This window comes from Caretta caretta, chromosome 11 (assembly GCF_965140235.1).
Source record: "Caretta caretta isolate rCarCar2 chromosome 11, rCarCar1.hap1, whole genome shotgun sequence".
Classification (NCBI taxonomy): Eukaryota; Metazoa; Chordata; order Testudines; family Cheloniidae; genus Caretta; species Caretta caretta.
Genome location: NC_134216.1, coordinates 74,123,036 through 74,150,171, shown reverse-complemented (window position 1 = coordinate 74,150,171; position 27,136 = coordinate 74,123,036). Strand labels below are relative to the sequence as shown.

Genomic DNA, 27,136 nt, shown 5'->3' with positions numbered 1-27,136 from the left:
ATAACTCAATTAATGTAAAGGGGAGGCTTTACTTTTTCACATCTACTGGGCTTTTCTTTTTTAATCATGTTGCCTTTAAAAGGAGGAGAACAAAATAGCTCAGGTACATTACCTCAGGTTTCCTCAAGGTATCTCAAAGACTTTGGGTTTAGATTGGATATTTGGTAATACATTTGAAAGTCTCTACTCCAATACAGTCCATTCCATCTGCAGTGAAAAGTAAACCTTAAGCTACAGTACCTGTATGCGGTCATCCCTCAGAATTGTGAGCATGACAATGCTGCTAGGTTAACTGTTAAGTGAAATGCCTAGTCATCTGCATTGTGCTGACACAGACAAGACAGCTTCACAAATGTTTCAGAAACTCCAGCATTTGGTAAAAGGCATATTAATAATGAGGAGTTCTATTTCCCTGCTGCCCCCGCTCTGCCTAACTCGCCTTACCACTTTACCTTCCACAAAACCTATTGAGGGAGACCCCAAGTCACCCCAGCCAGTAATATCGCTCCCATTTTACAAGCGCAAAGGCAAAGAAAAAGCAAGCTTTGAACACCAGAGAGCGAGTGATGCAGGAATAGAATTCAGTTTGCTGGTCTGCTAGACTTATGTTTTATTCAGTAGGGCCTATGGCTGCAACTCCAACTTATCTATTCAGTCTGTGAATCGGGTATAAGCGTTTCTCCATTTTTGTAAGGTATATTGAAATACACAAATGAAAGAGTGCTACATAAATACAAAATATTATTATTGCCCCCGTTTAAAAGAGCACTTCTGTTCTGAAAAGGGAAAAACACAGCATCATGGAGTTCCAAGTCTTTTTCCCCTAAATGCCAGCCCTGCAAATTCATCCTGGGCTCTGGAAGGCAAGCTAGATTCTTTCCATCTCACTCCTCACTAATAGTAAAGATTCTGAAGGCCAAATCAAGCCCTCAGTTACACCTGTACAATCCATTTGCCTATAAGCATACCAAATTTCAAACATAAAGGTTCAGTTGTTTTTCTGACTTTCCCTATGGGAGTGTGGGAAAAGCATCACAATTATTAAAATGGGTTTGCACAGACTAAACTGATTAGAGCTTAGAAAATCAAGTTAATGATAATGTACAATATGGAATAGATTCCATTTCACTGTTCCAATGACACTAAACTGGAAGGAGTGGTAGATATGCTGGAGGGTAGGGATAGGATACAGAGAGACAGAGACAAATTAGAGGATTGGACCAAAAGAAATCTGATGAGGTTCAACAAGGATAAGTGCAGAGTCCCGCACTTAGGACGGAAGAATCCCATGCACCGCTACAGACTAGGGATCGAATGGCTAGGCAGCAGTTCTGCAGAAAAGGACCTAGGGGTTACAGTGGACGAGAGGCTGGATATGAGTGCCCTTGTTGCCAAGAAGGCTAATAGCATTTTGGGTTGTATAACTAGGGGGCATTGCCAGCAGATTGAGGGACGTGATCGTTCCCCTCTATTCATCATTGGTGAGGCCTCATTTGGAGTACTGTGTCCAGTTTTTGGCCCCATACTACAAGAAGGATGTAGAAAAACTGGAAAGCATCCAGCGGAGGGCAACAAAAATGATTAGGGGACTGGAACACATGACTTATGAGGAGAGGCTGAGGGAACTCGGATTGTTTAGTCTGCAGAAGAGAAGAATGAAGGGGGATTTGATAGCTGCTTTCAACTACCTGAAAGGGGGGTCCAAAGAGGATGGATCTAGACTGTTCTTAGTGGTAGCAGTTGACAGAATGAGGAGTAATGGTCTCAAGTTGCAGTGGGGGAGGTTTAAGTTGGATAGTAGGTAAAACTTTTTCACAAGGAGGGTGGTGAAGTACTGGAATGCGTTACCTAGGGAGGTGGTGGAATCTCCTTCCTTTGAGGTTTTTAAGGTCAGGCTTGACAAAGCCCTGGCTGGGATGATTTAGTTGGGGATTGGTCCTGCTTTGAGCAGGGGTTTGGGCTAGATGACCTCCTGAGGTCCCTTCCAACCCTGATATTCTATGATTCACAGTTGTTCAGCTGTGTAGGCTCAGCAGGGCTAAGAGGAGTGAAAAACAGAAAATATCCCAAACTTTTGTTGCTAAATTCAGCAGCTTTGACTGAATACATGAAAAAAGCAGATCTATTGAGCAAGGTAGTTGGTACTTTTATTGTTACTTTTCAAAGAGGAACAGAACTTTAAAGAAGGGACAAAAAACTGGGAAGCATGGTGGTCTCACGGATAATTCGGAAACAAGCTAAGAGATCTGGTTTCTAGTGCCAGCCCAGTGATGCGGATACTAAATACTGCACATAAGGACTGTGAGGATTACATGTGTATGTATCACAAAATCAATCAAACCCTTTGAAAATGGAAAGGCTCTAAGTAATAATTGGGGATATCTTTCTAAAAGATTAAGTTATGAGCCCGATGCAGAGATTACAAGGTGAGCTCCTCTAGCCTGTGTTTTGCAGGTCGGACTACATGATCACAGTGTCTCTTTCTGACCTTCAAATCTATGAATCTGTGACTCAACTATTTCTGTAAAACATGCAGTCCCACTACCAAAGGTCCTGCACATCCATAACTCCCACTGACTTCAGCTGCAGTACTTCTGAAGATCAGGCCAGATTCATCTCAAATTGGGTACCCAGAACTTTAGAAACACACAACTAGTGGCCACTTGTGAATACTGTGGTTTAAGTGACTTGCCCAGCATCACATGGGAATCCTTTAGCACACATAGAACTCACTTCCCCTGGACAACATTCAGTTGTCTTAATCCCAGACTATTCTTGCTCTTCCTGCAGTCCCCCTGACTCATTTGCTATACACCTTCCTACTTCAGGAGTTTTACAGATAGCAACTTAATTCAGCAGACCATCGTTCACTCCCTGAGCTCTGCCCACATGCATCTCTTTACAGGATCTGAGAACAAAGCACCTAGCCCAAGAGTTGATACACAAAGTAGCACCAGTACAGCTTTTGAACACTCAAACATAAAAAAAATGTTTTACTGAAAAACTACATGGCTTATATGTAATATATAATAGGCTAATAAAGTATAAGGATTGTATTGACATTCATTTGGGATCATCTGCATAAATCACTTGTGGCTTCATTACTTGCAACAGAACAATTCTAGGTCTTGTCTACATTGAGAGGGGGAGTTAAACTAAATTAAGTCATGTGAACCTGGTTTGAAAATGCTTGTGTACACAAGATGAAAATCATTATGTGCACTAAGTCTGAATTTATCATGAACTCTGAAGTCCTCTTTCAAAGTGAGCTAATTGCTGCAGATCAAGTTAGTTCGGTCTATTTGTGTATACGCAATGCTGCTGCTCACTACTTGGGCTGTCCTCCAATGGCTATCCCACACTACTTTGTGGACAACTGTTACTGACCTATGTGTTTACATTCCTGCCCTCGCTCTACTGTAAAGCTGACTGATACCTCCTCCCCAGTTTAGAAGCAGGTACGAGCCCAGATTTTGCCCTTGGATTCAAGTATATCAGAACTGCTGCAATATCACCCCAGACACCCTACAACATGCCTCAAGCAGCTGCTTGGAGCTGTACTGAGACCCTGGATCTCATCGCCATCTGCAGAGAAGCATCAGTGCAGGAAGCTCTTGTGGCTAGCCACCTGAATGGACATTGCAGATGTGAGGGGTCATGACCAGGAGATCAAATAGCACTGGATAAAGAGTAAACTGCTCAAGAGGACCTACATTTAAAACCATGGATGACAGGAAAAAAATCCAGCAGGGGACAAGTAACTTATGTATTTTGAAGACCTGAACAGGATTTTGCATGACCGCATTACAACTCAACTCCCAGGAAAACTGTGGAGCCTGCTGCATGCCCCCTCTATCCCAAAGAGGGCCAGCAAGCTCATCAGAAGAGGAGCCCAAGCAAGCCAGTGAGAACTTCACAGAAGTCAGGATCTCTTCAGAACTCAGGCAGGACCATGATGCCAGCCCTGCAGCAACAAAGCCTGATTCCTGCTGTACAATAACCGAGCCCAACTCCCAGGAAGCAACCCAGGCTGGGTCTGAGAAGCCAGATCCTATGGAGGGAACCTCAGCATGTAAATATCTATTTTTAAAAAATAATGTATTGTTATTATGTCACAGCATCATGTCAGCTTCTGTTCCAGGTGCCCCATGGCTGCAGTCATTTTAGATGGAGTGAGCTAGGAGTCTTTCCTAGTCCAAGGTCCTCACCTGCCCTCCCTCAGCCCACACTGTCTGTATCTTTCCCTCTCCCTCCCAAAATGTTGCAGCCAGACCGTCAGCCTCTGGCTCATGTTAAAGCCCCAACTATCAACCATTTTAAGTCCTTGCCACAGAGAGCACATACCTATTTACCTGCCCACTAATGTGTCCGTTCACCAGTTCAAAATGGCAGCCGCAACTTCTACCCCACCGCCTTCTGTGGCGGATTCCAATAATGAATATATTTATTTATGCTAAATGCAAAAGTTTGAGACAATGATTACAGGAAAATAAATTTGGTTAGTGTTCTCAGTTGACATGGAATACAGTTCCCTGCTAAGGTATAGATGACCTGTAACATGCATTTTTTACAGGCAAAGAGCTTTACCATAGGGATACCAAAGCTTCTCATGGCTTTTCACAAGCTTAAATAGAGAAAGACTGGGAACAGTGAGCTTCACACAATTCTTGCAGAATTCCATCTCTTTTTCTCTGCAATTTCACTGTGTGAGAAGGGCAGATAAAGCAGAATCTAAAATTGAGAAATTGCTCAGTTTTTATCCAGACATTTAGGGTTAGCTGCACAGTTTGTTCCCGTTATAGCTTGCAACTCCCTTCCACAACTGCAGCACTTCTGGGGTGGACAATCTTAGTGAATAGGTTTACAGTGTCTCAGTGATTTTCCATTTTGTCTTTTTGACTAAGGCCTCTCTTCCTCTCAGTCACCCGCCTCACCGTAATGTTATCTAGAGTCAGGGCAGCCTAAAGGAGATGTAGAGGGATTACTATACAGCTTGCCCCCAGATAGCACCTCCAAGGCACAACAAAACTTTCCTTATACTCACAAATACTGGACAAAATACAACATACTTGTATAATTTTTGGCACCTTTTTCCCCCTGCTGCTTCCAAACCATTCCACAAACAGTGCCACCTTCCTTTCAAATGGCCAAATGCACACTCCATTACCATTTTGCAATTACTGAGGAGGTAGTTAAACAGTCCCTTCCCTCCATCCAAACACCCTATGAATGGCTTCATTAACCTGGATGCTGGGTCCTCCCAGAAAAACTGGAGCAATCTCCACACCATTGATGTCCATTGTGTTCCTGGGGACAAAGAGTCCTTTCTCCACTGAGGTACACAGAGCTGAGTTCTGAAAGACCCCAGCACTGCGGACCCTTCCAGGCCATCCAGTGTTTCTGTCCATAAGTAAGCCCTGGATTTCACCCAGCCCTGGAAGCACCATGGAGAAAATACCCCTTTCGTTTATGAATTCTGAGCCCCAACATGGGAGGAGCAGGGAGGGAGGGGAGTACCAAGTAATTGGTACATGCGTCCCATCACTACACCCAATATAGTCTGGGAACCCCATGCATGCAAAGCAACTCAGTCATTTCCTCAGCACTACCAAACTTTATAACTCTGTGCAACAATACCTCTTCCATGGCATCACACACCTGCATGACAATGGCCCTCAGTCTACTTTCCCATGTCAAATTGCTTGTCTACAGACTAGTAGTATTCAGGGGTGATTAGCGTCCAGATGGCAATGATAACCACTTCTCAACAGGCAAGGAGCATCACATGTTGGTACGCTACCACTGCGGCTCCAAACTAGTTCAGCACATCTCAGAAAAAGGCTGCTCTCCCCATCCTGAAATTCTCTCACCACTGCTGGTCATCCAAGCACTGCAGAACAATCCTTTCCCGCCACACCACACTGGTTTCCTAAGCCCAGAAATGACATTTCACAGTATGAGGTTGCTCCAGTAACCACTCAGGGCAGATTGGAAGAGGCCCTGGAGGTTTTTCACCTTCCTCTGTAGCATGGGGCACGGGTCACTTGCTGGAGGATTCTCTGCTCCTTGAAGTCTTTAAACCACGATTTGAGGACTTCAATAGCTCAGACATAGGCGAGAGGCTTATCGCAGGAGTGGGTGGGTGAGATTCTGTGGCCTATGTTGTACAGGAGATCAGACTAGATGATCATAATGGTCCCTTCTGACCTTAGTATCTATGAATCTATTATCAGTTGCTCAATGTCCTCCGCTGCTTCTTCTTCCTGCTTTCTCTGACTCTGAACCTCTTCAAGCTGCTGTCACATCACCTGGCCCATGATGCAGCAGGAGGAGTCCAAAGCAGAATTCATTCAGCTTTGAGCAATGAAATACAGCTCAAGCAGCCTCTGGGTATTCACGGTTACCAGCATAGCGGAAACAGCTTTGCTGGGTCCTATGCTGGCTGACAGCATTCAAAAATGGTGCTGGCCCACCCAGAAAGGAAGGCTCGGGGCAGAGACCATGGAAACATGGTTTTTTTTTAAATTTTTATATGCCTGTTTCCCACTGTGCATCCCATAATGCACAGAGAAAAATACCAGGGTGAACACTGTTCATCAGCAAAGCAAAGGACCATGGGATACATTCAGATAATACCACATACTTAGTACACAGCAAGGTGGCACCACATGTACACAACGTGTTTTAAAAGCGGGCACAGGCATCCTCTGTGCATGCTATTAGTGCATCTTGTGTACTGTGGGCTACCTGACATCAAAAAGCTGCAGGTTAAGCCTGCCACGTATAGAAGCCCACAGAACTGTATTCCACACCACTGTGGCTTGTATTGTATAGATATAGATATGTTTTTACTTTACAGCTGACCAAAAATGTTCAAAGTTTTAAAATGTGCTGGTTCTGAATTTGTTGAACTTCTGTGGAATTGCAGAAATTTTGCACAACGCTTTTGCAGAAACTTGAGTGAAAGGTCACATAGAATATTTCCAAGCTGTATAGTGACACGACAAGTTGTATGGTATTGGTTCTTGCTTCCTGATTGTCTAAGCTTATTCCACATGGTCAAAAGAGTTAACAGAAACCATTCTATTTCTCACAGCAATAGGATGCAAATATTCTTCCTTCTGAAACATTACATTTGTACTTTTTAAAACAAAGTCCAAGTATCGTTTTGATTGACTCACATTTTATATATTTTTTCATCACGTTATATAGGCACCATCTGTGTGCATTCCTTCCTGAGCCCTTATGATCCGCCTTACTTGTAATTTCCAAATCAAAATAAATATGCTATCAAATAGTCTGAAAGTAACAGTTTCCTGGAATACATACAACAGGACTGCAGCACAAAGTTTTTCATGATAATTTCCCAGTACAGGTCAAACAAAAAACGATTTTGGACAGAAAACGAAGTTGCTCTCATTAGCTTTTTCTAATAAAGTTATTCAAAGAAAGGTTTGCTGCACACACACACAGTCTGTAAAGAGTTGAGTTCCAAACACTCTTCATATTCCCAGTGTCTGCTGAGACTCAAAATTATCACTGAAGGTCCAAGGTCCCAAAGAAGTTGCTGCTCTAGCTCCTACACCTCTTGTCTATCCTTGATATATGCTGGCAACTCAGGACTTTGGAAAAGATCCATTAACGGTACCATCATAACGAAGATCTTTGTGAACATGACGGGGATGTGGCCAGGATAAAAATGAGGTTTGTCCTAAAACATGTGGCCCACAGTTGCCATGAAGAACGTGTTAAGTAGCTGCTACAGTTGCTGCTGAACACTCTGAGTACAGATAAAGTTTAGCCTTCTCTCAGAATTTTGTTAGACGTTTCTATGCAAAATTGGCTTATGAAATTTACTGGGTAGAACTGCTGTGGGCATGAGCTTCTTCCCAGTTTTAAAAAAAAACGTCTCTAGCAAAGGACATTAAATTGTAAGCATATTCTGTGTGATATTCCAAACATGTAAATTAGATAATAAAAACTTAGGACTATTCTATAATGAAGTACTTCTAATCAAACATGAATGATTCATCCAATATGAAATAGCTGACAAATGGCAAACAGAGGGAGAAACGAGTAACAAAAGAGTAGCTTAGGTTGAAAGGTATTAAGCTTAAGCAAAATGAAAGGATATTTAATTACAGAGAGTGTTCCAAGAAAGAACATAGGAGCCTTTGGTTTAAGGCTGACCTCAAATTACTATCCCAGGGGCAAGCGGGGGCCCAGCACCAGCCACAAGCTTCTTTCAGGAGTTGGCTGTGGCACGAGTCTACTCAAGTATAGTGTACTACAGCGTACTCAACAAACAGAAAATTATCCAGTTCCCAACAGCATTTAGCGTGGAGCTGACAAATTTCTGGGGCTGCTGGGAGGTAGGTTGCAGAAAACTTCACTCTACCACCTCATTACTCTTCCTGGGCCAAACCTCCTACCAACTTCTGCTGTCACATCCTCCTCCCTTCCCAACAGGACAGAAAGCAACAGGGGAAGACAGGGGCTGGGGTTGGGCAGGGAACCCATAGTTGCTCCATGATGAAGAGTCAGCTGGTTTGTCACAACAGGTAGGGAGAATGAGGGTAGATATTCGCTCAGGGACCTTCCAAAGTCTGTAGAGCAAGCAATACAGGAAAAGGAGGGGGAAAGGAGGAAATTGTAAGGGGAGGTGGAAGTGGCTCTTGTTTCCACTCAGATCTCAGCACCTCTGATTTGATGAAGATACCATATCTCATCTCCAAAGCCCTTCACAGTAAAAGTCAAAATAACACTTGATGGTTCAAACTGAAAAAATTCCTACATTTAATCAGCTTATCCAATGAAAAGCTATGTTGCCATTCTTGTTTGGGTTGGACCTTGCACCTTCCAGCACAAGAGTAGGGGAAGGGGAGGAGAGTATTCAAGTCCTGCATCGAGGCCACAGCTCAAAACAAAGTAACTCTTCAGAGCAATACATGGGAACTGCTGCAGTGTGTTAGAGGTGATTTCAGGTAAGCCATTAAACTAGGGATCCCTTTCCGAGTAATATCAAAAACATAAAGGAGTGGTACTCAAGCTTCAAAACTTGCAGAATATAACTGACGGAACATCCCACCTTGTGCAAAATGAGCACAAAATCAAGATGTTGAGAACAGAATTAATCAAGGAACCAAAGGATATGACGAGAAGAAATTCTTAAATTGCCTATAACATCTATGCTATGAACCTGGGTAACAACCAAGAGAAAGCAGAATTGCTCATTAAATGAGCATAAATTAGATTTAATTGCTATTACCAAAACCTGCTAGGATAATTCACACAAACAGAATGTTAAAATCAATGGTTATGACCTCCTTAAGAAGGATCCAGTTGGCAAAAGGGAAGAGGGAGTGGTACTCTATATCAAAAATGGAATTACCTGTTTCCAAGTCACTGATAATTCAGAAGAAAATGAACTTGAATACTTATGGATCAATGGCCTAACAGATAAAGCACAAGATGAGTTTGTGTCTGCTACAGACCACCAAATCACACTAGGGAACATGACGACTTCCTCCTTTTGCTCCTATCTATAATTGGTAGGGAAAATAACGGACTATGGGGGGACTTAAATTTGAGTGACATATGCTAAAGGTTTCATGTTACCAGTACTAAAATATTCTTGGAATTTCTAAACATTATAGATGACAATTGCCTAACTCAAAAAGTGTGGCAGCCAACACAGGGCAATTCTTCATTCCTTGTGGTAACAGATAATGAGGAACTGATCACAGAAGGTAGCTTAGGTACAACTGATCCTCACTTGATTTATAATGCTCAAGCAAAATAAAATCTAGACCAGTAAAGAAAACAAAAGAGAGAGAGCACACGCTTTAACAGGGCCAATTTCACAAAGGGAAAACAATTATAAGCCAAATCAGATGGGAAGAAGTAGTTAATCAGAAAAATGTAACTGGCAATTGGAAATCGTTTAAGAATGCATTACTAGATGCCCCAGAAGCCACAATCCACAGTTAAGGAAGAAGGCTGCACTGGTTAAAAATCGACATGGTTTAGAGGGGAAGGCAAGGCAGCTAGAAAAAAATTTATATATATTAACAAATGGAAGAAAGGGGAAGTTGATAGTAATGAATATAAATCAGAATTTAAGAATTACAGAAAACTTATAAAAGAAGCCAACGGACACAAGGATAAATCTATGGCCAACCACGTTAAGGATAATAAGGAATATTTTTAAAATATATAAGGAACAAAAAAATTCTGGACAATGGTATTAGTTCTTTAGTAGACAGAAATGGTAGAATTATCAGCATGACTGCATTAAAGGCAGAAGTATTCAATAAATATTTCTGTTCTGGCTAAGGGGAAAAAAATCAAATGATATAGTCTCATACTGATAACTCTCTTTCCATTCCACTAGTATCTCTGGAGGATGTTAAACAGAAGCTACTAAAGTTAGATATTTTAAAAGATCAGCAGGTCCAGGTAACTTGCATCCAAGTTTTGAAAGAGGTAGCTGAGGAGATCGCTGGACCATTAATGCTGATTCTCAGTAAGTGTTAGAACACTTCTTCCAGAAGACTGGAAGAAAGCTCATGTGCCAATTTTTAAAAAAGGGTAAACAGGATGACCCAGATAATTACAGGCCTGTCAGCCTGACATTGCTCCCAGGCAACATAATGGAACACCTGATACAGGATTTGATTAGTAAAGGAGGATAATATAATTAATGCAAATCAACATGTGTTTATGGATAATAAAACCTATCTAACTTGATATTTTTTCTGGTGAGATTACAAGTTTTCTTGATAAAGGTAATAGTGTTGATGTAATATACTTAGACTTCTGGGCCCCACACTACAAGAAGGATGTGGATAAATTGGAGAGAGTACAGTGAAGGGCAACAAAAATGATTAGGGGTCTGGAACACATGACTTATAAGGAGAGGCTGAGGGAACTGGGATTGTTTAGTCTACAGAAGACAAGAATGAGGGGGGATTTGATAGCTGCTTTCAACTACCTGAGAGGTGGTTCCAGAGAGGATGGTTCTAGACTATTCTCAGTGGTAGAAGAGGACAGGACAAGGAGTAATGGTCTCAAGTTGCAGTGGGGGAGGTTTAGGTTGGATATTAGGAAAAACTTTTTCACTAGGAGGGTGGTGAAATACTGGAATGCTTTACCTAGGGTGGTGGTAGAATCTCCTTCCTTAGAAGTTTTTAAGGTCAGGCTTGACAAAGCCCTGGCTGGGATGATTTAATTGGGGATTGGTCCTGCTTTGAGCAGGGGGTTGGACTAGATGACCTCCTGAGGTCCCTTCCAACCCTGATATTCTATGATTCTGTAAGGTGTTTGACTTGATATCCCCCAACAGTTTGATTAAAAAATTACAAAGATATCGAATTAACATGGCACATACTAAATAGATTAAAATCTAGCTACACAATAGATCTCAAAAATGTAATTGTGAACAGGGATCATCATCAAGCAGGTGTGTTTCCAGTGGGGTTCCAAAAGGATAGACTCTTGGGCCTACGCTATATAAACATTTTTATCACTGACCAGGAATGAAAAAAAAATCACTGAAAGTTTGCATGTGACACAAATATTGGGGGAGTGGTAAATAATGAAGCAGATCCATCATTCATTGTGAACACTCTGGATCACTTTGTATATCAGGTGTAAGTGAACAATATGCATTTGAATATGGCTAACTGTAAATGTACACATACAGGAACAAAAAATGTAGGCCACACTTACAAGATGCAGAGTATCAGCCGTGTTAGTCCGATGAAGTGAACTGTAGCTCACGAAAGCTTGTGCTCAAATAAATTTGTTAGCCTCTAAGGTGCCACAAGTACTCCTGTTCTTTTTACTTATAGGATGGGAGACTACCCTGGGAAGTAGTGACTTCGAAAAAGTTTTGAGGGTCACAGTGAGTAATCTGCTGAACATGAGCTCCCAGTGTGACACTGTGGCCAAAAGAGCTCGTGCAATCTTGGAATCCGTAAACAAGGAAATCTCAAGTAGGAGTTGAGTGGTTATTTTACCTCTCTATTTGACATTTGTACAACTACCACTGGAATACTGTGTCCCGTTCTGGTGTCCACAATTCAAGAAGGATGTTGATAAAGCAGACAATTCAAAGAAGAGCCACGAGAATTAGTACAGGATTAGAAAACATGCCTTATATAGTAAAAAGAAAAGGAGTACTTGTGGCACCTTAGAGACTAACCAATTTATTTGAGCATAAGCTTTTGTGAGCTACAGCTCACATCCGATGAAGTGGGCTGTAGCTCACGAAAGCTTAAGCTCAAATAAATTGGTTAGTCTCTAAGGTGCCACAAGTACTCCTTTTCTTTTTGCGAATACAGACTAACACGGCTGCTACTCTGAAACATGCCTTATATAGTGAGGCTCAGAGCTCAATCTACTTGGTTTAACAAAGAGAAGGCTGATTACAGTCTATTAAGTTCTACATGGGGAACAAATATTTAATAATGGGCTCTTCAGTCTAGCAGAGAAAGGTATAACAGGATCCAATGGCTGGAAGCTGATGGACAAATTCAGATTGGAAATAAAGGTATAAATTTTTGTCAGTGAGAGCAATTAGCCATTTGAACTATTTACAAAGGGTCACGGTGGATTCTCCATCACTGATTATGCTTAAAATCAATTCTGTATATTCTTCTAACAAATCTACTCTAGAAATCATTTTGGGGAAGTTCTATGGTCTGTGTTATAAAGGAGTTCAGACCAGATGATCACAGTAGTCTCTTCTGGCCTCGGAATCTATGAAAGACTGCATCAAGAAGTCATGTCATATTGCAACTGGAAGAACAACATCAGTTTAATACCTAGGTACTGGGAGTGAAGAGGGGTTCATGCCTCCATCCTTCCCCCCTTCCCGCCCTCCTCCCCCCAACTATTATAAGGGGATATTTTTCCTCCCTTCCCAACCCTTCTATCTACCCTCTTGCTGGTCTGGGGGCTTTTCTTCTCTCCCTTGCTTTGTTTCTCTATTTCTCAGTTCTGCGAAGAGGGGAAAGGAGTAATGAGAGGTAGGTTCAGTGTCAGATGGGGTGGCTGACACATTGTTCTGATTTTGCGTTCAAACGCCTTACCCTGAAAAGCTGTGTAGATGATCAACTCTGATGTCCTGTTTAATATGTACTCTCTCAGTAAAACAGTTTCCTACGCCCAAGGCTGAATGCTGTTGCTGAGCATGTAACAGTTGCATTTGCTTATGTGGTCACTGAACTACACAGATCCAATTAATTATGAATCCCTGAAGTATGAAGTACCATCACAAAAATCTATTCTGGATCAAGCCAAATCTTTTTGTGGAAAAATATGCTGTGAATAAAATAATTTTTTCCAACTTGAGGCTAACTCTGTGGACTATCAAAACCAGCAGATACTTTCCTGTCATGTGTTGTGAACATTTTTTGCTAAGGAGTTTTGGTAAGTGTTACCAGCATAAAATCCCATGTTGAATACAACTACTGAACTTTCCTGCTGTATTCATTCTTTAGAAATTATCAAAGCAATTCCTTAACTGTATGGTAGAACTGACAGTCAGAACCTAGCAAAATTTAAAGTTTGATCATGGTCTGAATCAGGGGTTCTAAATCATCTCAAGTGAAAAGCAGAATACTGATGGAACATATGTTAATTATATGTATCCAAACAGTACTGTCCTGGCATGAAAGAAATCAGAGCCCGGTTCCTTTGACTTCCATTTTCTCCAGCAGGGATGTAGATCCAGGCAAAATAAAGACGTTATAATTATATATATAGAAAGTAACTGATAGGTCACACCTGAAACCTGAAGAATTTCTTACTGAAAAATTCTTAAGTTCAGGACCAATTCCCCATGAAATATTAATCAGTTATTTTTCACTCATGGCCAATTAACATCATTTTTAGAAAACCCAGAAGCAATGAGAACCAATTACTGATTAAAGATGTAAATGATTCTTTAAATTTGTCTTCATATCTTTAATTTTTCTTCTTCCCCTACAAAATCTGAAAGCTCGGTATAAATACTGTCTTGCATTCAAAGGCCCTCTTCTAACATTGTTTTGCAGATATATAAATGCAAATTCATGTTTTAGATTTTTGGGATAGAGAGGAAGTTGTGCAAGTCACACTTCTGTGCCCATTCAAGACTGTGGTGAAACCAAAGTATCTGCAGTGGATCAACATAGGGAATTTTAATAACCTGAAGGGAGGGGTAAATAAGGGGTAAATAAGGCCAGGGAGGGGTAAATAAGCAACTGGAGCCTTGTTGTAATGGGAGGAGAAAGAGAGAGAAGTTGCTAAGGATGTATATTATTCATCCTATGTGAATTGTACTAAGGCTTAAAAATAATACTTAACATTTAAATGCTGCTTGACATTTTCAAAGAGGTGAGCAATTATTAATTAATTAACCCTACAACCCCTGTGAAATAGGTAAGTGTCATTTCCATTCTTGTATATGAGGAAATGGACACAGAAAGGTTACGTGACACATCCAAGAACAAACAGCAAGCAAGTGGGGCGAAAAAATATTAGAATTTAGGAGCTCCCAGTTCTCAGCTCTGTCCTTATTCCACAAGACTAGGCTGCCTGAAGACTAGATACTATGAAAATCAAAATGGGGTCTGATGAGATTTGAATCCAGAAAGTGTACTAGGAAATAAATATATAGGACAATTTCTGGATTCAAATCTCATCAGACACTTGAGTGTAGGAAGGAGTTATCTTAAGGCTGACATAATTAAATAATTAATTTGTTTTAAGATGAAAAGTGTAATGAAACTTTGGCAGTCCAACCCTGCCATTTTTCCATCTTATGCAATATCATCTAAAAATGCCACCCCTATGTGATTTAATAAACATACCAAACCTAGGGACACAAACAACCAAACAGCAGTAGAGGCATAGGCCGATTATACAGTTATCACTAGATAACAATATAGTCACTAATGTTAACAAGTACACTTGTTTAATTGGGTTACCACATGGATGCCAACAAATGTGTCGTTTTACAGTAACTTGGTAGTTAGCCTTTGTTACCACTATAGGTTCAGTCTCCATGAAGGATATGCCATGTACTATACAAAGTATAATAAAACACTAAGCTTGGTCAGCTTGAGGAATCTTCTGGAGTGTTAATAATCCTGCGTGCTATCCATTTTAATCGTCTCCTTTCTTGAACAAGACTAAGTAGCTCTGAGTATCCAAGAATTCTAAGTGACCCCTCTGAAACCTGAACCAGGTTCAGAAAAACATAGTGAACTGAGCAAACCTCTGCATTTTCTTTAAAAGCTTTTGGAGTAGAGGAACTAGAGGCAGTGATCTGATAGCTGGAAAGTTTCAATGCACTGAAAAGACACCCCATTCCTTTTGGATATCTAAAGCAACAAAAAGACGATAAACTTCTGTCCATGCTTGACAAACTGCTCTATTACAGAGTCCATCCCCTTGTGATGGCCAATTTCTAAACAGCTGTAGCTTTTTAAAAAAGAATCTGTGAAAGTGACTGGTTAATTAGGTCCAAGAACAGGCTGAAGCAAGGAGCTGAAATTTCATGCATCCTATTGCTATACCATAGAGGTTCTCAAACTGGGGGTTGGGACCCCTCAGGGGGTCGTTAGGTTATGTGTGGGGTCGAGAGCTGACAGCCTCCACCCCAAACCCCGCTTTGCCTCCAGCATTTATAATAGTGTTAATATATTAAAAAGTGTTTTTAATTTATAAGAGGGGTTGCACTCAAGAGGCTTGGTATGTGAAAGGGGTCACCAGTACAAAAGTTTGAGAATCATTGCTACAGAACTTTTCTTTTGCTGAACTTCTTTTAAAGGCATTATGCTGCAGTCTCAGAGTCCAGGAAAACTTCCACAGTAATATGCTGACAAATTTTGACTGTGTAGGCTACTAAGACAGTAGTAGAATCTATTTTTTTCTTTGCTTACTACCAATCCCTAGCATTTTGTGAGGACTACTCTGTATCTTGGGCAGCAACAGGCTCTGTTTAGCCGACTGAGACAATGCTGAAACCTCCCATCTCTGGTCTGCTACAGTCCCTACAACCACCAAGATTCTCCATCAAACCATTGAGGAGTGGTGCTTAAAGTTGCTATTGCTGACAATCTTGATATGCCTTTTGCACTACAACATCCATATTACAGAGTAAAAGCATCTGTTAGCTATGCTTAAACGCTGTTCTAAATACCTGCTTTATAAGCAGCATATTGTCTCCCTCATTAACCAACTCTTTTACAGCGGTTGGTATGACATGTCAAAGTAATTGCTTTGTTCCTTGAACGCCATCTATGAAAAACACAGCCAAAATGTTAAGGAATGCGTTAATACTTTCCTGGAAGAGACAAACTCAGTCAATATACTGGAATATGCTACAAGGACACACCCAAGTCACCCTTAAACCCTACAGATCTGTCATGACTTGCATAGTAGATCAGCTGTGGGAAAACTAGTGCCAATTTGCACAGTTTTGCTACTCAAAGTAAAAACTTTTGAGTTTAAAAAGAACATGTTCCCATGGTGCATTCTAGCATTTTCCTGGCAAATTATATACACCACATTGTTTTCATACTTCCAGTAGTAGAGAAATTGCTTAAGATTACTTTCAATTGTAGCAAAATGAGCAACAATAAAGTTTACACTGACAAGAAAACTACTTCACATAAGTGTTTCCAGCTTAAACGGCATGAAACGTGATTTTTTTAAAAAATCATACTCATTCTAGTGCTAAAATGAAAGTACACTTAATGTAGACCAGTGATTCTCAACTTTTGTACTGGGGACCCCTTTCACACAGCAAGCCTCTGAGTGTGGCCCCCCTTATAAATTAAAAACACTTTTATATATTTAACACCATTATAAATGCTGGAGGCAAAGTGGGGTTTGGGGTGGAGGCTGACAGCTCACGACCCCCACGTAATAACCTTGTGACCCCCTGAGGGGTCCCGACCCCCAGTCTGAGAACCCCTGATGTAAATATTATTGTATTTGATCAAACATGCAATGAGGGCATTCTACGAAACATTATATTTGATTTAAATCCTGAAGAGGCTTACCTATATATTTTACATAATGCATCAATTCTGATTAAAATGTTGGAGATTCTAGTTTTACAATGAAAACCTCAAAGCAGCTTTTATTCAAGTGGCATAGACAGACATCATTAGTACTAGCTCACACATTTTAATATATAGCTAAACTCCTGTGCGCAGAACCTCACATCCTCACCATTGATCCAAGTTCATTGAATAAGCAGACTGACATCTAGTGAACATTGAGAACTAAAACACAGACACACGTAAAGCTATTTCTCAAGCTATGCGCGTTTGGTTCATGCTGCTTGAAAACCTAATCGGTTTCGTCAGAAGACCTGAGAACTGCCTATTAACTTTTCTGAATTCAGCAAATAAAAATACATGAATATATATATGAAAAAAATTCCCTATCACAAGTATAGCATTTTTTGCCTCCCCTAAAGTTGCTACTCACTTAAAAGTCTTTTAGGTCCGCTGAATACTATTGCAGCATTAATGTGCTCCATTAGTTTGAAGACTAAAAGAATTTCCATCTAAACTTATTTATATATCTTTTTTAAAATTCAGCAAGATCAATTACAAATAATGCCATTTCAAAGAGAAAATGTTTCCTTTCTTCACAATCATTACACATTAAGTCTTCCATTAACCAGGAAGAAAAAGTTATATTTTAAGAAATAATTATCCCACAAATTAGATTTGAACATATACATATGAAAGTATTTTAGTTTTGCTATGCCAGTGACAGAACTACAGAAAAATGTTTACCTAATCCACCTCTAAAACTCAAAGAAAATGTTCGTTTTATATATTTAAATGATGTACTTGAAGGACACTTTCATGCAACTTTGAAAATAGTTGTTAAAAATAATCTCTTCTCCATTATTTATAACGCCCTCTTAGATACTGGAAAATCACCTGTGCCTGACAGATTTTAGCCTCTTCCGAAACGTTTTCTTCTCTGTTCCTAATGAAGCAGAAGTCACCATTGCTTCATTTATACTTCTTTCTTGTAATGCAACATCATGAATCACATCAGCAAGGATATGAGCAACTTTGGAAATTATGTTTATTTAATAAACTGCTACTTCACAGCTGACACAGAGTTTACATACTGTGTTATCTTGGTCCTGCAAAATGGTAGCTTTAAAAAAAACCCATATTGTAACAAGAAATTGTAATTGTGATCACTTACAACATAAGGTAGATGGAATTATGTTCCTAAACTGTTCTTCAAAGCCACTAACAAATCAGGTTCCAGCTACATTAGAGACTGCAGGCAACATTTTCAAAAGTGCCTGCACCACTTAGGCACCTAAATTCCACTGAAATTCAATGGGAATCAATGAGAGAAGTTCTAAAATCACTTAGGCCCTTTGGACTATTTCACCCTGCATCTCCATCTATTGCATTCAGGATAGTTATAGCCCTGTCAGTCCCTGGATATTAGAGAGACAAGGTGGGTGAGGATAATCTTTTATTGGACCAAGTTCTGTTGGTGAGGGAGACAAGCTTTCAAGCCACACAGAGCTCTTCTTCACTTCTGGGAAAGGTACAATCCCAGCATCATAGCAAAATGCAAGGTGGAACAGACTTCACAATAAGTAGTTACCACATATTTTAACAGGTTTCAGAGTAACAGCCGTGTTAGTCTGTATTTGCAAAAAGAAAAGGAGTACTTGTGGCACCTTAGAGACTAACCAATTTATTGGAGCATAAGCATCTGATGAAGTGAGCTGTAGCTCACAAAAGCTTATGCTCAAATAGATCGGTTAGTCTCTAAGATCATAAATGATCTGGAGGATGGTGTGGATTGCACTCAGCAAATTTGCGGATGATACTAAACTGGGAGGAGTGGTAGATACGCTGGAGGGGAGGGATAGGATACAGAAAGACCTAGACAAATTGGAGGATTGGGCCAAAAGAAATCTGATGAGGTTCAATAAGGATAAGTGCAGGGTCCTGCACTTAGGACGGAAGAACCCAATGCACAGCTACAGACTAGGGACCGAATGGCTAGGCAGCAGTTCTGCGGCAAAGGACCTAGGGGTGACAGTGGACGAGAAGCTGGATATGAGTCAGCAGTGTGCCCTTGTTGCCAAGAAGGCCAATTGCATTTTGGGATGTATAAGTAGGGGCACAGCGAGCAGATCGAGGGACGTGATCGTTCCCCTCTATTCGACATTGGTGAGGCCTCATCTGGAGTACTGTGTCCAGTTTTGGGCCCCACACTTCAAGAAGGATGTGGATAAATTGGAGAGAGTCCAGCGAAGGGCAACAAAAATGATTAGGGGACTGGAACACATGACTTATGAGGAGAGGCTGAGGGAGCTGGGATTGTTTAGCCTGCAGAAGAGAAGAATGAGGGGGGATTTGATAGCTGCTTTCAACTACCTGAAAGGGGGGTCCAAAGAGGATGGCTCTAGACTGTTCTCAATGGTAGCAGATGACAGAACGAGGAGTAATGGTCTCAAGTTGAAGTGGGGGAGGTTTAGATTGGATATTAGGAAAAACTTTTTCACTAAGAGGGTGGTGAAACACTGGAATGTGTTACCTAGGGAGGTGGTAGAATCTCCTTCCTTAGAGGTTTTTAAGGTCAGGCTTGACAAAGCCCTGGCTGGGATGATTTAACTGGGAATTGGTCCTGCTTTGAGCAGGGGGTTGGACTAGATGACCTTCTGGGGTCCCTTCCAACCCGGATATTCTATGATTCTAAGGTGCCACAAGTACTCCTTTTCTCTTTTCACATGTTTTAAGGTACCACTAACCCCCTCTTTTTGTTTGATGACTACAGAGATGTTAACATGACACTCTACCTTGAACAGTCCCTTACAATATGTACTAAATATTTATACTAAGCAATCTTGTCCACCTTGCATTTTGCTGTGATGCTGGGAGCATACTTTTCCCAGACCTGATGATGAGCTCTGTGTGGCTTGAAAGCTTGGCCTCTCTCACCAACAAAACTTGGTCCCATAAAAAATTATCCTCACCCATCTTGTCTCTCGAAGTCACTTGCAGTCCTTTATGACACTGCAGATCACAAAGGCCGGACTGAAGCATTCAAGACACAGGGACAAAGCATTCCCAGCTGAGGGGATCTAGCTGTGGAATGAACCTTCAGAGGAGAATACAGAAATCCAGAGTCCAACCGTCTTTGGGAATGACAAAACATTGCCGTTCAATAAAGCTTTTCTACCATTACCAGAATGACCCTGATAGCATCTACCAATATGTCTTCCCTGCTCAAAGTTATTTTAAGCAAAGCTTTTTATAACCCAAAATGGAAGAACCAAAGATGACTCCATTAAGTGCACTAGGGAATTTACTATCACCAATGTAATTGGCGTGAAAGGCACACAGAAGCTATGGTGATGGGTGACAGTACACAAACCTAAAGGTAAACAAATAGATACAGCTAGATAGTGCCCAATGACCTCTACATCCAAAACCATGTAATGATTTCACTTACATTTGCTTGTCCATAAAAACATGCTAACCTATTTCTTATGCCCTCCTTGCTGAAACATGTCAACCTAGCCCTCTGGTCTTTTGATTCCAGGGAAGTATGGAACAAAGCTCTCTCCTGTCTTTCATATAGTGCCACATGTTTTACAAGGAGGGGTTAGTTTTTCTGCAAAACCTCTTCCTTGATATTACGAAACCCAAGAGCATCCTTGGGTGCTTAAGAGCAGGCCAGGTTTTAGGAAAACATGAACTTGTAACTTCAGACAATGGTCAGGATTCATGTATCACAGGTGACTAGGGGTCATCAGTGACATAAAACCTCCAGTCTGCCTCAAACAGAGAGGACCTGAACATTACTGGTAATTGCAGGCAGGCGTAATACTATGGAATATTTTAAAAACTCTTGTGATTTTGGTGCCTGGTGAAAAATGGATTAAGGGCCTGTGAAAGCTCTCTACAGAGAGACTTCGCCATCCCTCCAATGAAGAAAGGACCTGAGGGAGGGAGGAATAGGCCAAAGTGAATCCAGGATGGCCTTTTTTCCATAACGCTCTGCTCCGCAGCGTATAGCTGATCTTCAAGCTCTCGGCACTTCTTAGTGGAACCGAGATGCCTGTAGCCCAGCAGACCCGCAACAATACCATTCTCATTGAAGACTGCTTGTGCTTGATGCCAAAATCAGGTCTTGTCCCTCATAGACAAGCTTTTTAAATTCCTGGTGTTTCTATTGGGGAAAAGTCAACCAGGTTTGAGATCTCTATCCATATTGCCACATGACCCTTGACCATGAAAGCCTGGTACTCCAGCTTAAAGATAGCAGCTGTGGATTTGGAGACACTTTTACCCAGTACCCACCGATGTCATTGATCCCGGGGGTCAACATTCTAAGAGCTGTGGGAATTCTGCACATTAGAAAATCAAGACCCAAGAGTGAGAATTCTCCCAGGTGGTATCTTTAAAAAGAATCCTGTTTAATTAGTTCTGCCATCCCCAATCAATCATGCTAGTCTCAACCTCTCTGTCAGTCCTCTCTGATAAACAATGGCATAAGAAGGCACTCTGCTCCTCGCTCCTCACTCTTTCTCCCAAACTCTTAAGGAGCAGCAGCTCAGAGGCCACTTCACTTCGTAATTTCCTCCAGCCTGTGAGAAGACCAGTAATTCAGGGGCTACTCTGCTCTTTGTCCCCCCCTCACTTTCTGTGAATAACCTCGCAGCTCCAGCCACTCTGCTCTCTCCATGCCCCCCCAATAAAAAACCCAGGAGCACCTGGACTGTTCTGCTCCTCGAGAAGAGCCAGCAGATCCCCAATCATACTCACTTGGTCAGCATTTTCACTCACCATGGAAAAGTGACTTTTTCCATAATCATCATGATCATTCAATAAATTTATAGTTGTAATCTGCTAACCCTTTTACAATAGAAAATAAGACAATACTCTGTATGCCTTTCTTCCTGGAGTAACACTCAACAGAAATGTATTTTTCTTCTTACCAGAACTGGGCATATGGTTCACTCTAGGTGGATTTAGCAGCTCTACTGGCTGATCTCGGCCAGAAAGTCCATCTGGAAAACACAAAAAGGATTTGATATCATCACCTGTTTGTGGAATGTCTAAATTAGTTCAAATAACCAAAGTCACTAAGAGAGCCAGCACTAGGGATATGCAGACTAAGCAATTGTTTAGGACACCAAGCAGCTCAACGGTTGCGGGGACGAGGGGCCTTTAATTATTAGCATGTGTTTGGAAGGGGGCAAAAATATTCCTGCTTAGGGCCCACAGTAGGCTAGCACCACCTCTAGTCACCAACTAATTATCAGTGCAAAGGGAGAAAAAATACAAATATCACAAATCACTTTAAACAATGATGCTCTAAAGTCAGCACCATAACATTCACTATATGAAATCTACTTTCATCTGTTCTGCTTTGGTTTTTATTTAGTACTTAGTTGTACTGGTCAGTCTTGCTACTAAAAAGGTACAGTAAATAAGTCCTATCATTCAATAAATAAATGGCTATTTATTTTTCTATTTAACAACAGTATGGTGAAGTTGCTAACAGACCTGGGAGGCATATTCTAAGAATACCTGTAGTATGCTGAAAAGATAGTAAAGAAAACAGAGCGCGTTGCAGGAGATTAAAATGCACAGACATGCATCATGCGCCCTGTTTTGCACTGGTTTGGATGTCAGAAAAAGCACTTTAAAAAATCACAATTTTTTTTTATGATATGTAGAAGTCCATCTTGTCAAAGCATTTTTCTATTTTAAAGATTATGCCTTCCATACAAAACAAGTTGAGGTATAAACAGAAGTTGTTACAAACTACAGCACAATGTCACACCAGACTTCTTGACTTTTGCCCAAAAATGAAAGAGCAAACATCTGAAGTATTTGTTGACCATCCAACTATGTCCCACACCTACTTCCCCACTTTTGTTCATTCTTCTCCAACATCCTGCTGTCTTCTACCTTCTAATATCATGTGAATCAAGCTATATACAGTTCTAGAAACATCAAAGCAGATACCATCTTTCACAGTCAAATCAAAAGACAGTTTGATAAAATGAGTTTATCATTTAGATGTTAATGTTTTTTTCATTATATCAAGAACACTGGCTCATCTTTTCTCTACTCCAAAAAGTTTGAAGAGAAAATGAAATTAAAAGTTCTATCTGTTGTTTGCATCAGTGGTCTCTTAGTACCACTTTCTATTTGGTATAATCTCAGCTACAACATGTCAATAAAATGAGCTGTGTCACGAGCTTTTCTTTTAAAATGGAAGCAATATTGCCCCTCGAACACATGCCAGTTAAACAGTTTGCGTGTTCGTTTTTTATTAAAGGAAATAGAATAGCCAGTAAAATAATGGACGATCCCACAGCTGCAGTGGAATGACAGAGATTTGTCTATAAGAGATTGGTGTTTGGAAGACTATGTTCTGCTGAGGGTTAATCTGGACAAGACACAGCTAATTCTAAACTGGAGAAGGGAAATGGGAGAACTGGCTAAATTTATATCAACATTAGCAGCAGGTGGTGTGCAATCAGTGAACAGGCTCACAGCTTTGTGGCTTTATTACAACGAAGGTTCCGTAGCAAAGAGTCCGCTGTTCCACCTGTGCTTAAGAAGGAGAGTGCAACGTTTTGTTTGGGATGTGGCACTTGGTACGCTTATCTATGCATTTGTCACCTTGCTATTAGACTACTGTAATACTATTTAGGGCTACCCCTCAAATTATTCAGAAGCAGGAGACCCTCCAGAATGCAGGAACCCACGTATTAAGCAGAGCTTTGCACTCAGAATAAATGTATTCTGCAAGCTTTGTGTAGGTTTCCAGGTGGCATTCAGGGAACTGGTCTTAATTATTTGGATCTGGGTTACCAGAGTGAAGGCCTCTCCTTCCTGTACTACACTGCCAAAAGCTTTAATCATCAGAGATATTAAAAGTGAAGCTATCTCAATACAGAAGGAGGGCGCTGGTGGCAGAGGATTCTCTGAGAGCACCTCCTGTCTCTGGAAGGACTTCTCCCCAGCCCCTTACTCTGAAGGGGTGGGGAACCTTTTTCCCTATCGCAGGCCACTGACCCACAGAAAATATCACTCATGGGCCACACACAGCCCCGCGGGGAGGAGAGGGGGGGCGCAGAAGCTTGGGGATTCCCCTACGCTCCGGGGTGGGGCCAGAAATTAGGCGTCTGAAGTGCAGGAGTGGGCTCAGGACTGGGACAGGGGGTTGGGGTGCGGGCTCCGGCCAAGCAATGCTTACCTCAGGTGGCTCCTGGTCGGCGGCGGGGCTAAGACAAGCACCCCCACCACCGCCCTGGCCCCGTGCCATTCCCGGAAGCAGCCACGATGTGGCTAGGCAGCTCTGCGCGGTGTCCATGCTCACAGGTGGTTCCAAGCCAATGGGAGCTGCAGGGGCAGCACCTGCAGGTGGGGGTAGGTGAACCCAGACTTGGAGTTTTCTTGATCGCCCCTGCGCTTAGGGGCCACCGACCGACCAGACTGGCACCCTAGCTTCCCCCCCACAGTGGGGCAAGCTGGCGCTTGCAGCTCCAGTCCCACAGGGGGGCACTGAGGCTCAGGGTTTCCAGCCCGTGGCGCGGAGACTTGCCACAGGCCAGATGAAATTAAGCAGGGGGCTGGATCTGGCCTGCAGGCTGGAGGTTCCCCACCCTGGTCTAGAGTTTTAGTATTGGAGACATGCTGATCTTTATGCAGGGTATTTGGACCGTGGACAGAATTACAATTAGCCACAGTTATTTACTGGCATAAGATAGTTACAGTCTGGGGCCAGCTCAGATTGTAATTGTATGGATTCTGCTACTGACTTAAAGGACTTAGGATTTTTTATTATTGTGAATGTTAAGTTTTAGAAGAGCTGTCTGATCTTGTGATAGATATTTCTAATATCTTTTTATAAATCTAAAGAAGAATAATGCCCAAATAATTGAGTTTTCAAAAAAGCCACATACCAAAACAATTAAACCTTTTTGTTACTCTTTTATTCAGCCTCAGTAATATGCTCAGTTCAGTACAAGAGCAAATTTGTTTTAAAAACCTCTTCCATAAAACATGGAAACCTTAGAAGACAGAAGTATATTGAGTAAGCCAAAGTTTTTGTTTTTATAAGTTATGAAATTACTATTTAGCATGGAAGGAAGTGAGTTACTAGGACAAATTTTCATGGAGAGGACAGTAGGTTTGCTAGCACTTAGAAGTACATATGTTTGATCCTGAAACATACCTTATTGATATCCAACTCAGTTTCAGAAACCAACCTAGAGTTCACCAACACTTTTAAACAATTTAAAAAAATTTAAAATGACATTTGAAATTTCAAAAAATCCTACTTCCTCCCCTTAAAAAGCCAAAAAACACAGACACCCTTCTGCTTCCCCCTCTCTATCCCACCCATAGCTCCCAATGCATCAAAGACAACAAGGCCTTGACAGGGGACAGTGCAAATATTAACAAATGTGAAGAATAACTGAAGTGATGCTATGATGAGAGAAAAGAGGCATTTCAATTCACTCGTCCTACAGTATCTAGATAGGAGTCTCATGACAGTATTGTTTTTAAATTGAATTGGCTGAAACCAAATAACCTATACTACTTTTACTTTTCTCGCTACTCCTATAGAAAGGAAACGGCAGTAAAAAAAAAAAAAGCTAGCACCAGAGACAAGACCACCACCAACACACATGAAATAAATACTACATATATACATAATCCTATTGTGTTGATGCTCTACGTCCCTCCACTTTAACATTAATTCTTGAAATAGACTCTTGGCGAATACACCAGATTCTCCCCACTTTAGTTCCTGGAAGTAACATTCTCCCTCTTTGTTCACATCAGCCCTCATCTGAACACCTGGAAGGGATTCTAGAATTCTTTTGTTAACTCGGAGAAATATAACAGTGATTAAATTTGTGGAACAGGAAGGGCTGTTTCAATGGTTAGTTTAGCGAGCTTAATGGTTGGTGATTACATAGGATGGAAATGATGCACTTTAATTATTATGGACTGTATATTAAGTTATGACACAGGCACCTAGAGCGGATAGATAGATATTTCTGTATGGGTCTCAAGCAATAAAATGACAGGTTTCAGAGTAACAGCTGTGTTAGTCTGTATTCGCAAAAAGAAAAGGAGTATTTGTTAGTCTCTAAGGTGCCACAAGCAATAAAATGTTCAGTTTATATGCTTATATTTGATCTAATACTCTTGCTAAAAGGATTAGCATAAAGAAAAGTTTGTAATTACCATGCTTAGAAAATGTAGAGTCTACTTTCTTTCCTATAACTTAACCGCCCATGACATAGGCACCTGCTGTTCTGTAACAGATCATGACTACAACAAGGAACTTACTCCCCAGATTCTAAGCACAGAACTCTCTCCCTTTCCTCTTGTATGAATCTCTTTACTTCCCACTTTTTAAAATATATCTGCAGGGTTTTAAGGAAGGAAACCCAAGGGAAGACTGCAGAACCTTACACACAAATGTCATACCAGAGGACGACAGCATGTCCGTTTTACAAGCTTCCTGACTGGAGACCCCTAGAGAAGTGTCTACTTCTCTGAGTGGCAGGGAGACTGATGAATTAACAATACTCTGAACACTTCTCCCTGCCAGGATGAAACTGAGAATCTCAGGGAGGAGGAGCCCCTGTGCTTGAAAGATGAAAAGGAAGAACCCAGTCGTAATGGATCAGGATCATCTCCATGAGTTTTAATTCATGTTCCATTTCAACATCAAACCAAGGGTATGGATAATATGCAATGGGATGATCATCAAAACAATGTCAATGATAGCCAAAACAAAGTAAGTTATCCTTCATATTAACTAATTTTCTGCTCACTGCTTTATAGAAGTAAGGTATCTCCTAGGCAATTAATTCCTCATAAAAAGCAAAATCAGTTTTTTCACCTGGAGTTTTGGTTTTTCCTAGCACTGTTATTACCTGAACAGGCCAGGCAAAGCAGAAATCCTTCTTTTCCCAATTCAGCCATAACCCAATAATAGAAAAAGAGCAGTTGAACATAATAATTCAGCTGTTGCCAGGACACTAAAAATCTCTATTTTAAATCAGCAGACAAACACAAATCTGGTCTGCCCGGGGAAA

At 41.1% G+C, this 27,136-nt stretch overlaps 1 protein-coding gene across 8 annotated transcripts in view; it reads right to left on the bottom strand.

Moving 5' to 3' along the window:
* HDAC4 (histone deacetylase 4) overlaps positions 1-27,136 on the bottom strand; it is a 475,906-nt gene that overhangs the window by 283,720 nt on the left and 165,050 nt on the right. For 7 of the 8 annotated variants that reach the window (XM_048870012.2, XM_075118165.1, XM_048870013.2 and 4 more), the window contains one exon: positions 21,998-22,069. The exons of the other annotated variant lie outside the window; for it this stretch is intronic. In XM_048870012.2, the coding sequence (XP_048725969.1) occupies positions 21,998-22,069 (72 nt within the window). Of the gene's footprint in view, positions 1-21,997; positions 22,070-27,136 lie in introns of those variants that run through there. 8 annotated transcript variants of the gene reach the window in all.